Source organism: Urtica dioica, chromosome 7 (assembly GCF_054948205.1).
Source record: "Urtica dioica subsp. dioica isolate 48M chromosome 7, U.dioica_male_clone48M_v1_H2, whole genome shotgun sequence".
In the NCBI taxonomy this organism is placed as follows: Eukaryota; Viridiplantae; Streptophyta; class Magnoliopsida; order Rosales; family Urticaceae; genus Urtica; species Urtica dioica.
Genome location: NC_142762.1, coordinates 34,543,760 through 34,557,875, shown reverse-complemented (window position 1 = coordinate 34,557,875; position 14,116 = coordinate 34,543,760). Strand labels below are relative to the sequence as shown.

The 14,116-nt window shown below is 42.6% G+C and overlaps 1 protein-coding gene across 1 annotated transcript; it reads right to left on the bottom strand.

The window, feature by feature from the left end:
* Positions 1–16: 16 nt before the first annotated feature.
* LOC149391032 (Class II aminoacyl-tRNA and biotin synthetases superfamily protein) lies at positions 17–3,574 on the bottom strand. The gene is made up of 10 exons (XM_089620199.1): positions 2,888–3,574; positions 2,708–2,815; positions 2,515–2,628; positions 1,918–2,208; positions 1,692–1,802; positions 1,561–1,614; positions 1,322–1,401; positions 1,065–1,183; positions 860–974; positions 17–421 (listed from the first exon to the last, which is right to left on the bottom strand). The coding sequence occupies exons 1-10, from the start codon at positions 3,416–3,418 to the stop codon at positions 295–297; spliced, it is 1,650 nt and encodes a 549-aa protein (XP_089476325.1). The 5' UTR covers positions 3,419–3,574; the 3' UTR covers positions 17–294.
* Between the last annotated feature and the right edge of the window lie 10,542 nt (positions 3,575–14,116).

The window sequence follows — 14,116 nt, the reverse complement described above, 5'->3', positions numbered from 1 at the left end:
GTTCTGCTTTCGTAAATTGGTGTTAGAATGTCTAGAAAACGTTTATTACTATTAGAAAACAAGGTGAAAGTATACAGCGCCACCAGCGAAAATTGCCTACCATTTTCAACAACTTTCCAAACGCATTTCCTTTCTTAACGAGACTGAAAATCATAGCGAAAGGCAACAACAACAAAAGTTAAATATGACATCAGTTGATGACCCAAAAACTATTTTAGACAGATCAGTAAGATTGGGACACGGTCGGGTTTCCGAGTTATTTGGTTTTCACATCTTCAGCAACATAATGTTTTCTTAAGGGGCAAGTCTAAGCGGGTCGCGCGGGAACAACGACGTCTTTCGGATGTTATTCAACCCGCAAAAAAGCATCACCACTCTCTCCAGCCCAACTCCAAATCCACCGTGCGGAGGCGCTCCATATCTGATCATTAGACAAACCATTAGATTTAATAATAATATTCATAACTATGAACACCAAAGAGAACAAAACGAAATATTGCTAGACGGTGTTACTTAAAGAGCATAGACACTCAGGATAATAAAAGAATAAAGGGTTTAATTTCCATTTTGCACCGAAATGATTGGCCGGCAATAAATTTAACGCGTCTGTGGAAGCAGTACTAAGCAAGCTACACAGTATTGAAATTATCTGATTCAAAATCTAAATTTGCCTTGAATCTATCCTGTCACAACTGTCAAGAATAAAATCTACAGAAATGTTGCCGAAGTACATGTTTAATTCTGCTATGTTTGCAGAGAACAGTTTATAAAATCTAGACAAGGTTAAAATCAGAATCTCCAGTAGTCTTAAAAGACAAAAGAGAATTTATCAAGTTAATCATTGAGAAAACTGAATTACCTGAAAGCATCTATGTATGTCGAGATTGTGTTGACATCAATTCCTCGTGCCTGAGCCTGCTTGGTCAAGAGGTCTGGTATATGGACACGCTGAGCCCCAGAAATTATCTCCTCACCTAAACGAAAGATAAATATCAGGATTTGTTTACTTGCTCCTTCACTCAAAATGAGTTAACCTGATATCCTAACTAACATCATGCTATTACCTCGAATGAAAACATCGAATGAATTGCTGTACTTCTCTGGATTATCATAGCAAGGCATTGTATAAAAGGGCCTCACTGCCAAAGGGTAGCGATGAAGGATATAAAACTCGGTACCGTACCTACAACCGAGGACCAATAACTTTGAGCATAATTGAAACTAAAATATAGTATATGAAAAGTACGTTAAATGTTTGAAGTACATAAAAACTAGATTAAACAATGCAGGCCAAAAAAGGAAAACACTAATTGAAAATTACTTCTCTAGAACAAGTTGCCCAAGTCTTCTTTCTGTCTCAGTGTTCAAATCCCCAAGAGGATCAACTTCAACACCAGCATCCTATGGGTACAAGAAACATCACGAACATTATGAATAAGTTACTTAAAGGTTAGAGATGTAAGGCTTGTTTTTAATATAATTTATTACTAGTGTTATTTTTTTTTTTTATCTCATAGATGAAATATATTAGTAAGTTCAAAAGATAAACACACTACGTACTTTCAGCATCTGAACTCCTTCCTCAAATGTAAGTCGAAGAGTCTTTCTCAAGTACTGCATTTTCCCAAAATCGGTCAGATGTTACTTAGTAATTTTAAGACTGCATAATCAAAATAAGTATGAATCTTTACCTTCAAAGGCTGGAAAGGATATTGTCTCCTAACAGCTTCAAGATATGCTTCACAATCCTTATTCAAGCCGTCAAACATAGCAACAAACAAGCGGTCGACAATGTCCATAACCTGATCAAACATATTACAAAAAAACCACAACCTATCAGTAAGTAATTCGGGAGCTATAGAATAAGGTCACAAAAATCTTTAAAAGTAAATAATACGAAAAATCAGCCATCCATACCTCAGAGTAACTGCTCTTGATCTCCATCTCAACATCAAGACCAATAAATTCACACAAATGTCTGTGAGTAAAGGAATCCTCTGCTCTAAACACAGGTCCAATCTCAAAAACACGGCCAAAATCACCGCAAATAGCCATTTGCTTGTGAAGCTGGGGTGACTGTGCAAGGCAAGCAGGTTTGCCTTTGTAGTCAAGTCTAAAAACAGAAGCACCGCCTTCACTCGAGCCACCAATTATTTTCGGCGTGTGGATTCCCACAAAGCCTTCATGGATCAAGAACTGCCTAAATATCTGTTCCAAATTTGCAAGAGAAATGAGGCAATAGACGAGCACGAAATAAAATAAATAATATTCCCCAACATGAAATAAAATGCCATTCCCCAAAGAGGCAAAATAAAAACACACGGAAAGGGATAGCCCTTGAGGCCTTAATCAATTATCCAACACTAAAGTTGGACCACAACCTTGATTCCTTGATTCAAAGTGTAATGAATTGGACCCTGATCACCTGATTAATTATCATCAAAATTCACAATAATCCCAGCTACTAGCCTAACATCTTTAGAATAGTGATGAAATAAGGAGGCATGAACTTACAGTCTCAACGTGGCTCTGAATCCGAAATATCCCTTGATTCGCAGCAGTTCGGATGTCAATAACTCTATTGTTCAAACGAGTATCCTGATTGACACGAACAAGCTGCTCCCCGGCCTAAATCCACCGAATTAAAAAAAAAATCTCAATCACCAAACATTTAATAACAACGAGTGACATAGACACCACACATTACCTGCGAAGCTTTCTCAAACTCGATTTCGCTCCGTGAGGCGTCTTCAATGTTGATAGGCAGTACCTCAGCTTTGTTCACGCAGTACAGCTTCCTCACTTGAACCTCAACCTGAAACCACATAAAGTTTCAAGAGTCCGATCGATGGAAATTTCTAGAATTTAGCTGCTTCGAAATTCAAACCTGTTGCGTTGTTCCTTTGATTGCCTCTTTCGGGACTGAAACGATCCCCTCGACATTGACGATCGACTCGCGGCTCAGTCCAGAAATGAACTTCACCATTTGACGACTGACCAAGTCAGAGGCCACCGTGGCAACGCACTGGACAGTGAATCCCCTCTCGCGAACCACCACGAACGCCATGTTCTTCCCGACGGGCCGGATCGTCTGCGCGCGTCCCCGCACGATCACGCTCTGGTCCCGCAGCTCCGCCGCGAGCGCGCGGACCTCTGTCCACTCCGACGCGGCTCGCTCGGTCTTCGACATCAGGTCCTCGAGCGCGACATCGCCGTAAAACGCGGCGAGCGGATCGGACTCCTCGACCGAGAGCGCCTCCACGGCGGCGCTGGCCGCGGTGGCTTCCTGACGGCGCCGGAGCTTCTCGAGCTTGGCGGCTTCCTTCTTCGCGGCTTTTTTGCTTACGGATTTTGAATCGTCGTTGATCTCCTCCTCCGTCTCCGGCGGCGGAGGCTGATTCTCGGCGGTGGTCGACATTTCTGCGTGGTGGCGGCGGCTCTGCGTGAGGGAGAGAGCGTGTATGTTGATTCTGGTTAGGGTTTTGTGTCGAGTCAGAGCGAGTGAAATGATGGCACATGAGGATTGCAGTCCTTTTGTGTACCCGAATACTCGCGCGCTACCCGTGATATTCGGGTCGGGTTGTACCCGGTAAAAACGGGTAAACGATCTTCCTCGGCGAAGAAGCGTCGTCATTGACGAGAATCTCATTTTTTATCACTACCAAAAGGTCACAGTGCATGAGAGTCATAGTTATACAGATGTAACACAATGTCAAAATGGCAAAACTTAGCAGGGTAAGAATATGGAATATTACATAGCTACCTTCATCAGCTGGGAGTAGTCGGTCGGATTGCACCAAAAGATTTGTAACTCCACCAATTCAAGCCTCCTTCCAAAATAATCATATGCTTGTAATTTTTTTATTTTTTTTTAAAAACACTTCATACTACACATATCTTCGTATCATTGTCAACATTGTCAATGGCTACATACACACTAACATATGTCACGTAATGGTCCGGGGGCTCCAGCTCCACCGTGCTTGTCAAGCAACAAAAGGTAGGCCGGTAGAGCAACAACCCTACTCACCATCCGAAACTCGTCAAAGTAGTCGACTAACCAATTGATTAGATCGGTTGGGGTTCTTATCAAATTGTGTTAGCAATATTGTATTAATATTGATGTAAAATAAGACAAATTGTAGGGAAAGAAAAAACACATATAACCAATTACATATAAACCGGAAAAACCAAAACGGAAAATTAGTCGAGGCCCGTTGGACGGTTTCCTTGAAGCTTTTTATCGCTCTCCCACGGATGCTGGACTAAACGAGCGATAGCCTCTCAGGATACAACGACTTCAGAGGCAAGCTTAGCACCAAAAGACTTGACTCGCGGCGAACTGGAACTTGTGCGAAAACTATCACCACGACAAAACAAAAGAAAATTTCTGGGAAGGAGAGATACTTGGGAACAGTTGGGAATAAGATGGATTTTCTCCTTCTTTCTGAATGAGGGCTAAAGCCTCTTTATATAGGCCAAGGTTATGGTTTGAACTTCAAAAACGTCCAGCCATAAAGGCATTAACGCAGGCTATAACACCCAGCCATTTAACACACCGTTTTGAATTCAAAACCATGCGAACAGTCCAACGTTTTCAGCCTTAATGGCATTATTACACAGCCATAATGCGCACTTAAAGCTCAAAAACCATTGAATTGAAGCATACAAACCGTTGGCTTTAATTCTCAAACGTACACTTCGTCACTTCGTCCGGTCGAGCTCGTCCAGTCGAGCTCGTCCAGTCGAGCTGGAATGACTTCGTCACTTCGTCCAGTCGACCTGGAATGACTTCGTCACTTCGTCCAGTCGACCTCGCCCAGTCGAGCTGGAATGACTTCGTCACTTCGTCCAGTCGACCTCGTCACTTTCTCATTCACCTTAGGTCCGATTTTGGCAAACAAATATTCAATTTTATAGCCCTCGTTACGAGGAATCCGTATCACTTGGAATTATTAAATTCCGATGAGTGGAGCCCACTCAAAATGTTGCCACAAATCAGCCATACACATGTTTAATTCCAACAATCCCCCACATGAATGAAATTGAGACGACAATTATAAAGACACGACTCGATGTGGTGATAGATTCTACGGTCAATACCAGTATAGGATAGGTAGGCAGAGCCTTTGAACCTTCCCTCGGAAAGATATGTCATCTTTACTGACTACTCAGTAGACACGTTGTCCTTGAACTGCTAGTCGTTTTGTATAAACGATAAACATATCCCCCACTGATATCTCCCTGACACAGGTTCAGTTCTCATGGTTATGTTCATTTTGGCCCTGAACATCCGCCTGGTTCTGCAAGAGTTTCTAAAGAATTAAGCCCAATTAATTCTCTTTCGAAGCGGCCCCACTTCTCTCTCACATAGGTGATTCTTTTATCAGGAGTAATCCCGCATTACTCATTCGGAATCTTAACAATCCGATTTCACAGAATCATTAAAAACTCTAAGCTTAACCTCGTACGGGAGTCACTGTTTTAATATAGGAATAGGACTTGGGGTTTTCCCCCACAGTGACCTCACATAGTCTTTGACAATTAGGTTGTCCCTTTGAACCAAGATCTTGGGATCTCTAGTCATCATGGTTGGGTTTCCTTTGCCTTGGCTTTATTTGCCATGGGCTTTAGCCCCATTGCTTTGGATGTCTTCTCTACTTGGTCCCTATTTAACCCTTTGGTTAGCGGATCCACAATATTTTCTTTGGACCTAACATAGTCAATACTAATGACTCCAGATGAGAGAAGTTGTCTAATGGTATTATGTCGTCGTCGGATATGTCTAGACTTACCATTATACATCACATTATGTGCCCTACCAATAGCAGATTGGTTAACACAATATACACATATTGCAGGCATAGGTTTTGTCCAATTAGAAATATCCTCCACAAAGTTCCTTAGCCATTCAGCTTCTTCTCCACATTTATCCAATGCAACAAACTCAGATTCCATCGTGGATCTTGTTATCACAGTTTGTTTGGAGGATTTCCAAGATATGGCCGCACCTCCCAGAGTGAATACATAACCATGGCTTTTGAATCTTGAATATCAGATATCCAACTTGCATCTGTGTACCCTTCAATTACTTAAGGATATCTTGTGTAGTGTAGACCATAATCACGAGTGAATCGTAGATACCTTAATACTCTTACGATTGCTTTCCAGTGTTCAGCACTTGGATTACTCGTATATCGAGCTAGTCTACTCACGGTGTAGGCTAAATCCGGTCTTGTGCAACTCATCAAGTACATGAGACTGCCTATCACTCTAGCATATTCAATTTGAGAGATGCTTTCACCTTTATTCTTAGACAAGTGTTGACTAATGTCTATGGGAGTTCTCGAGACTCCAGAATCGTCTTTTCCAAACTTGTCTAGAATTTTATCAACATAATGTGTTTGATCCAGTACAATCCCATTGGGTGTTAGGGTAATCTTGATCCCCATAATTACATCAGCAATTCTCAGATCTTTCATATCGAACCTTGAGTTCAATATATCTTTTGTGGATTGGACCATACGATCATTACTCCCCACTATGAGCATGTCATCTACATATAAACACATAATCACATATCCATGTTCAGTGGTTTTAATGTACACACATTTGTCGCACTCGTTGATCTTAAATCCATTTGACATCATAACGTTGTCAAATTTTTCATGCCATTGCTTTGGGGCTTGTTTAAGGCCATAAAGCGACTTGACTAGTTTACAGACTTTCTTTTCTTGTCCAGGTGCAATACAACCCTCAGGTTGATTCATATAGATCTCTTCTTCGAGATCTCCATTAAGAAAGGCTGTTTTTGCATCTATTTGATGAATTTCAAGATTGCGTAATGCAGCAACTGCAATTATCAATCTAATAGAAGTTATTCTCGTCACAGGAGAATAAGTATCAAAGTAATCAACACCCTCTTGTTGTTTATACCATTTGATTACCAGTCGTGCCTTATATTTATCAATTGAGCCATCGACTTTCATCTTCCTCGTAAAGATCCACTTAGATCCAAGTGTTTTACTTCCAGGAGGAACAACTCCCAAGTGTGGTTTTGCATGATAGAGTCTATTTCACTTCTTATGGATTCTTTCCATAAGTGACCCTCAACAGAGTTCACTGCCTCTTTATAATTTAGAGGTGGAGCCTCCAACATATAGGTGAAAAAATCAGAACCAAAAGATTTTTCTACCCTCGCTCTCTTGCTTCGTCTAAGTCCCTCGGACTCTATCTCTTCTTCGGACTCTTCATCATTATCTTGAGTTATTTCCTCAATATCCTCAAGAAATTGGTTTGATGAACTCGGTTCAGCTTCCTTGGACTTATAAGGAAATACATGTTAAAAGAACGAAGCATTTTTAGATTCCATAATCGAATCGTTGTGTATATCGGGGTTTTTCGAGTCATACACAAGGAATCTATATGCATTACTATGATGTGAGTACCCAATGAAGATACAATCTACAATTTTTGGTCCTATCTTCATTTTCTTTGGAGCGGGAGCCATTACTTTCGCCAAGCACCCCCACATTCGCAAGTATTTATAGGAAGGTCTCTTTCCTATAAATAGCTCAGACGGAGACTTGTCCTCCTTCTTTCGGGGTATCTTGTTCAGAAGATAATTTGCAGACAAGATCGCTTCCCCCCACATTTCTTGGGGTAACCCAGAACTCACCAACATCGCATTCATCATCTCCTTGAGAGTGCGATTCTTACGTTCGGCCACGCCGTTTGATTGAGGAGAATAAGGTGGAGTGACTTCGTGAATAATTCCATGTTGTGCACAAAAGGCACTAAATGGTTCAACATATTCACCTCCTCGATCACTTCGCACTTTCTTAATCTTCTTATTAAGTTGATTCTCAACTTCCAATTTGTATATGACAAATTTATCAATTGCTTCATCTTTGCTTTTAAGCAAATATACGTACAATATTTTGTACAATCATCAATAAAAGTCACAAAATATTTATTACCACCTCTCGTGGGCATGAACTTTAAATCACATAAATCAGTATGGATTAAGTCGAGAGATTCATTACTTCTTTCAACACTATGAAATGATGTTCTCGTTAGTTTTGCTTCAACACAAATTTCACATTTATGATTTGAGTCAATATTAAACTTTGGAATACATTCTAAATTAATCAATTTTCTCAGTGTGTCATAATTTACATGACCTAGTCTACCATGCCATAGATTAGACGACTCAATCATATAAGCGGAAGAAGAAGTTTTATTCATTTCTTTTGCCTTGATGGCCATTACATTTATTTTAACCATGCCATTCTTGACATAGCCCTTGTCCACATACATACCATTTTTAGACAATTCAAGTTTTTGAGACTCTAAAACCATCCTAAATCCATGGTTATCCAGCACAGTCCCAGAAATAAGACTCTTCCGCATATCAGGGACGTAGAGAACTTTGGTGAGCTTCATCTCCTTCCCAGAGGTCATCTTCAAAAAGACTTCACCTTCGCCCTTGACTTCAGAGGTGGCAGAGTTGCCCATGAACATCTTTTCTCCATCTCCTAGCAACTCAAGGGTGGAGAAGGAGTTATTGTCAGCGCAGATGTGGCGGGTTGCTCCAGTGTCCAGCCACCACTCCTTCGGGTTCGAGTCAATCATGTTGACCTCGGAGACCACAACGACGAGGAGGTCATTATCATCTTCCACGACATTAGTCTCCTTCTTCTTCTTTGGCTTTCTACAATCGGCAGCTCGATGACCAACTTTGTCGCAATTGAAGCATTTACCAACAATCTTTTGTTGGTACTTCTTCTTGAACGTCCCTCCCTTGACTCCAAGCTTGTGGGCGTGCTTCTTCCCCTTCGAGTTCTCGCCATGTTCGACGACATTGGCTCGCTCAGAGACGGTTCTCAGTCTTTTATCGGAGCCACGGTTGTCTTCCTCGATTCGGAGGCGAACAACCAAGTCTTCAAGACTCATCTCTTTTCGCTTGTGCTTGAGGTAGTTCTTAAACTCCTTCCACCCCGGTGGCAATTTCTCTATCACGGAGGCAACTTGGAAAGACTCGCTAATGGTCATTCCTTCGGCTTGAATCTCGTGGAAAATGAGTTAAAGCTCTTGCACTTGACTCACCACGGTCTTCGTGTCCACCATTTTGTACTCGAGGAAATGACCCACAATGTACTTCTTAGAGCCCGCATCCTCGGTTTTGTACTTGCGATCCAACGAATCCCAAAGCTCTTTAGAAGAGAATTTAGAGCTATACACGTTGTATAAAGAGTCGACGAGACAATTTAACACGTGGTTACGACAAATGTAGTCGGATTCGTTCCACCCCACATAGGCCCGAAGCACTTGTGGGTCGGCTTCACCCTCACGAGGAGTGGCCGGAGGATCTTCGGTAAAAAACCGAGCAAGTCCTATGGTCGTCAAGAAAAAGACCATCTTTTGTTGCCATCGTTTGAAGTTGAGCCCGTCAAACTTCCCCGGTCTCTCGGCCGGCATCACCGTGGGAGGCCCTCGAGCCACACCCATGTTTGGAGCATCTAGGCCCAAACTCGCCATCGGTTGAACGAGACCCGCGGGTCCGTTCCCGGCCGTAGCCACCATCGAGCCTTGTCCCAAAGCCACGAGGATTTGGCCAACGTTGATCACGTTCGTCGGGGAGTTCACCAAAGAGGGATTGTCATTGACGTTCCCTCCAACACTCACGTTCATCAAGTCGTTCACGTTAGTCATATTTCTACAAAAGAAATCCAGAAATTAGTAATCTTCAAAACAAATCCGGGAACAAAATAATGGAAAAACAAAATATTTTTCCTTCCTTGCAACCTGTCTTAGAAGATAAAAAAGCTTCAAGATTGTTAGTAATATTGTATTAATATTGATGTAAAATAAGACAAATTGTATGGAAAGAAAAAACACATATAACCAATTACATATAAACCGGAAAAACCAAAACGGAAAACTAGTCGAGGCCCGTTGGACGGTTTCCTTGAAGCTTTTTATCGCTCTCTCACGGATGCTGGACTAAACGAGCGATAGCCTCCCAGGATACAATGACTTCAGAGGCAAGCTTAGCACCAAAAGACTTGACTCGCGGCGAACTGGAACCTGTGCGAAAACTATCACTACGACAAAACAAAAGAAAATTTCTGGGAAGGAGAGATACTTGGGAACAGTGGGGAATAAGATGGATTTTCTCCTTCTTTCTGAATGAGGGCTGAAGCCTCTTTATATAGGCCAAGGCTATGGTTTGAACTTCAAAAACGTCGAGCCATAAAGGCATTAACGCAGGCTATAACACCCAGCCATTTAACACACCGTTTTGAATTCAAAATCATGCGAACAGTCCAACGTTTTCAGCCTTAATGACATTATTACACAGCCATAATGCACACTTAAAGCTCAAAAACCATTGAATTGAAGCATACAAACCGTTGGCTTTAATTCTCAAACGTACACTTCGTCACTTCGTCCGGTCGAGCTCGTCCAGTCGAGCTCGTCCAGTCGAGCTGGAATGACTTCGTCACTTCGTCCAGTCGACCTCGCCCAGTCGAGCTGGAATGACTTCGTCACTTCGTCCAGTCGACCTCGCCCAGTCGAGCTGGAATGACTTCGTCACTTCGTCCAGTCGACCTCGTCACTTTCTCATTCACCTTAGGTCCGATTTTGGCAAACAAATATTCAATTTTATAGCCCTCGTTACGAGGAATCCGTATCACTTGGAATTATTAAATTCCGATGAGTGGAGCCCACTCAAAATGTTGCCACAAATCAGCCATACACATGTTTAATTCCAACAAATTGTTGTGTATCACAAAACTTCCGCGATTTCACAAACTCCACATCATAACCATATTATCCTCCACCGCCCAAGCGCCTTTCACAATTGGACACTCACATTTCACTCTCATAAAGCATAAAAGGTTGCTTCTTTTCTTTTAGTGCAATGCGAGAACTATGGACATTCCTCTGTTCGCAATATTTTCCGGTAGCGATCGATGATCCAATCTCGTCCCACTTTTTCAAAGAAAAACTCGTCTTTTTATGTTTAAGTTAGATAGTTGCCAACTTGTAAAATAGACTATTGACACGTTATCGGACAAAATTACCTTTTTTATTTTATTTTAAAATATAAAATTCATCGGATTCTATCGTATTCAAACTTTGAAAAATTAAATTTAAGTGGTAATGACTCCAAAAAGAGTTAATGTTACCCTTGAATATCATTGAATGAGTTCCGACAAAATTTAATACATTCAATAATAATAACGTTCAAAATGAAAAAAAAAATTGAATTTATTTGAAGAAAATTATATTTTCGTTAAAAAAACATGCTAGTAGTTAAGGTTTGATAGAGATAATTGTGAGAATGAGAGAGTAAGATAGTGAAATGTAATGACAAAATAGAAAATTAGAATTTAAATGGTTTATTAAGTTTGAAATAATATTTTTGTCTAAAAATGCGATAAAAAATTACTTTTGTAAGTTAGACAACAAAACAATTTAGCATGAATTTTTCTAGCAATTTATAAATGGATTTTTTTGTATAAAGTAGCCAATTTAAACTAAGTATTTAGCAAAATAATCAATGTTTCATAAGTTAGTGCATTATACCCACTTATAGTGTAAACATACTAATATACCCTTAATATTCAAGTAACCAATTTTTCCAAAATTTCAAAATAATAATCTAGGTGTTAAATATTTTAATTTTGCTCATTCGCAACTAGAAGGCAACGACGTGTCAATATATTTAATCCTGCTTTAAAAAATGTTAATCTACTGTTCGATAACAAAAACACTCAAAACCGAAAACAGAAGAAGAAGAAGAAGATGTGTGTCAAAATATTTAATTATGCTTTCAAATATTTTAATCCACTGTTCGATAATAAAAACACTCAAAACCGAAAATGGAAGAAGAAGAAGAAGAAGAAGAAGAAGAAGAAGAAGAAGAAGAAGAAGAAGAAGAAGAAGAAGAAGATGGCGGTGGCCAAGTTTCATAACTATGGCGTCCAAGTGCGCCACCATTCCGGATCTCGATCACGGAGGCTTGGATACCCAAGAGTCGACCCAATTGTGCCTCGAACTCCATCGCCTGTGGCGAAATAGCTTCCGTCTCCATCGAATTCTCGATCCAAACCCTCGCCAGACTGCTAACCGAAGAAATCCCAACCGGACAGTCCATGGAACCCTAGCCCGAACTCTAACTCAAGCCAGATCCTGGCGGAATCGTCGCTGGACAACTCCAATCTAGGTCCATTCCTTCTGAAGCTCACACGAGACACGATCGCTTTCAGGGACGGTCCGATGAAGGCTCTAGACTTCTCGGTGAACGGATTTCCAGCGTGGCGGAATTGCCGTAGATGATGACGATCCTTCGCCGTCGAACTCGCGGATGGCGACGAGGATGGGGAACTAGGAGTCTTTGGCATGAGTATTTGGATTAGAGAGGATGAATATTGTTAATGCCTGAAAATGGATCAACACGAAAACCGGTCCGCGGTTCGGTCTAGGGCCGGACCCTATGACCGCGCGGTGGTCGAACGGGGAAGTTGTCCCAACACCTGTACCTCCGCCGTGCCGGAAAAGGATTTCCGACGACTCGTCACCTGAGAAAATAGAGAAGAGAGTGAGCTAAAGGACCGCGGAGGGGTTTCCTCCGGCGGACACTCCGACGCTCAACATTAGTCTAGGTGTCGTGCTTTGAGTTCTATAGAGATAAAGTCTCGGATGAGAGAGAGGCAGAGGTTTTATTATGTGTGAGCCAACCTCCCTCCAAATGAGGAATCTGAAGGTATTTATAGGATTTTGAATGTGAAAAGTTATGGAAACTTGGCGGAGGGATTCTCCGGTTTTGTGAGCTTTACCAGAGGTGTCTTCCGGTTTTGTGAGCTTTACGAGAGGTGTCTTCCGGTTTGGTGAGCTTTACCAGAGGTGTCCTCCGGTTTTGTGAGCTTTACCAGATGTGTCTTCCGGTTTGGTGAGCTTTACCAGAGGTGTCCTCCGGTTTTGTGAGCTTTACCAGAGGTGTCTTCCGGTTTTGTGAGCTTTACCAGAGGTGTCTTCCGGTTTGGTGAGCTTTACCAGAGGTGTCCTCTGGTTTTGTGAGCTTTACCAGAGGTGTCTTCCGGTTTTGTGAGCTTTACCAGAGGGATTGGTCCTTGGCAGGGCTGGGATTGCCTTCACAATTTTTGGGTTGGACTTCTTCCTGGAGGTCGAACCTGGCCTGAAGGTCGAGCTCGCCTGGGGTCGAGATCGCCTGGAGGTCGAGCTCGCCTGGAGGTCGAGTTAGCCTGGAAGTTGAGCCTAGCCTGGAGGTCGAGCCTGCTGGAGGTCGAGCTCGCCTGGGGGTCGAGCCTGGCTTGGAGGTCGAGATCGCCTGGAGGTTGAGCCCGGCTTGAAGGTCGAGCCTGGCTGGAGGTCGAGCCTACCTGGAGGTCGAGCTCGCCTGGGGGTCGAGCTCGCCTGGGGGTCGAGCTCGCCTGGAAGTCGAGCCTGGCTTGGAGGTCGAGTCTGCCTGGGGGTCGGGCTCGCCTGGGGGTCGAGCTCGCCTGGGGGTCGAGCTCGCCTGGAGATCGAGCCTGGCTTGGAGGTCGATCCTGCCTGGGGGTCGAGCTCGCCTGGGGGTCGAGCTCGCCTGAGGGGGTCGAGCCTTGCTTGGAGGTCGAGCTCGCCTGGGGGGTCGAGCTCGCCTGGAGGTCGAGATCGCCTGGAGGTTGAGCCCGCTTGGAGGTCGGGCCTGGCTGGAGGTCGAGCCTACCTGGAGGTCGAGCTCGCCTGGTGGTCGAGCTAGCCTGGATGCCAGGATGAGAGGTCCCCTCAGGGGTGAGCTCGACTTGTCTTAATCCCGGACTCTACTCTTTGGGCCGGGGTTGCCATGCATCCTCGCTTGAGTTGGGCCTTGACGTTTTTTAGTATGAGAAAAATCTCACATAACAAATATCGTTCAAAGTTTGACTCGGTCTTTTTTTATTTAAAATACGAGTATTTTTGTGATTTTTCAAATTTTGAGCTAATTTGTCTAAACTTTGCAAAATTTATCTATTTTACTAAGCCCAAAGTTTTAAATAACTAAATAATCAAATCACCCTTTAGAAATTGAACTAATTTTTTTTCATTGTACGGAGCAGATATC

Excerpts from the sequence above, each read along its gene's own strand:
- LOC149391032 (XM_089620199.1), bottom strand. The coding sequence starts at position 3,418 with ATGTCGACCACCGCCGAGAATCAGCCTCCGCCGCCGGAGACGGAGGAG. Across the intron at positions 1,803-1,917 it reads TCAAGAGCAGTTACTCTGAG|GTTATGGACATTGTCGACCG; the intron begins GTATGGATGGCT and ends ATGTTTGATCAG. Across the intron at positions 1,615-1,691 it reads ATCCTTTCCAGCCTTTGAAG|TACTTGAGAAAGACTCTTCG; the intron begins GTAAAGATTCAT and ends GGGAAAATGCAG.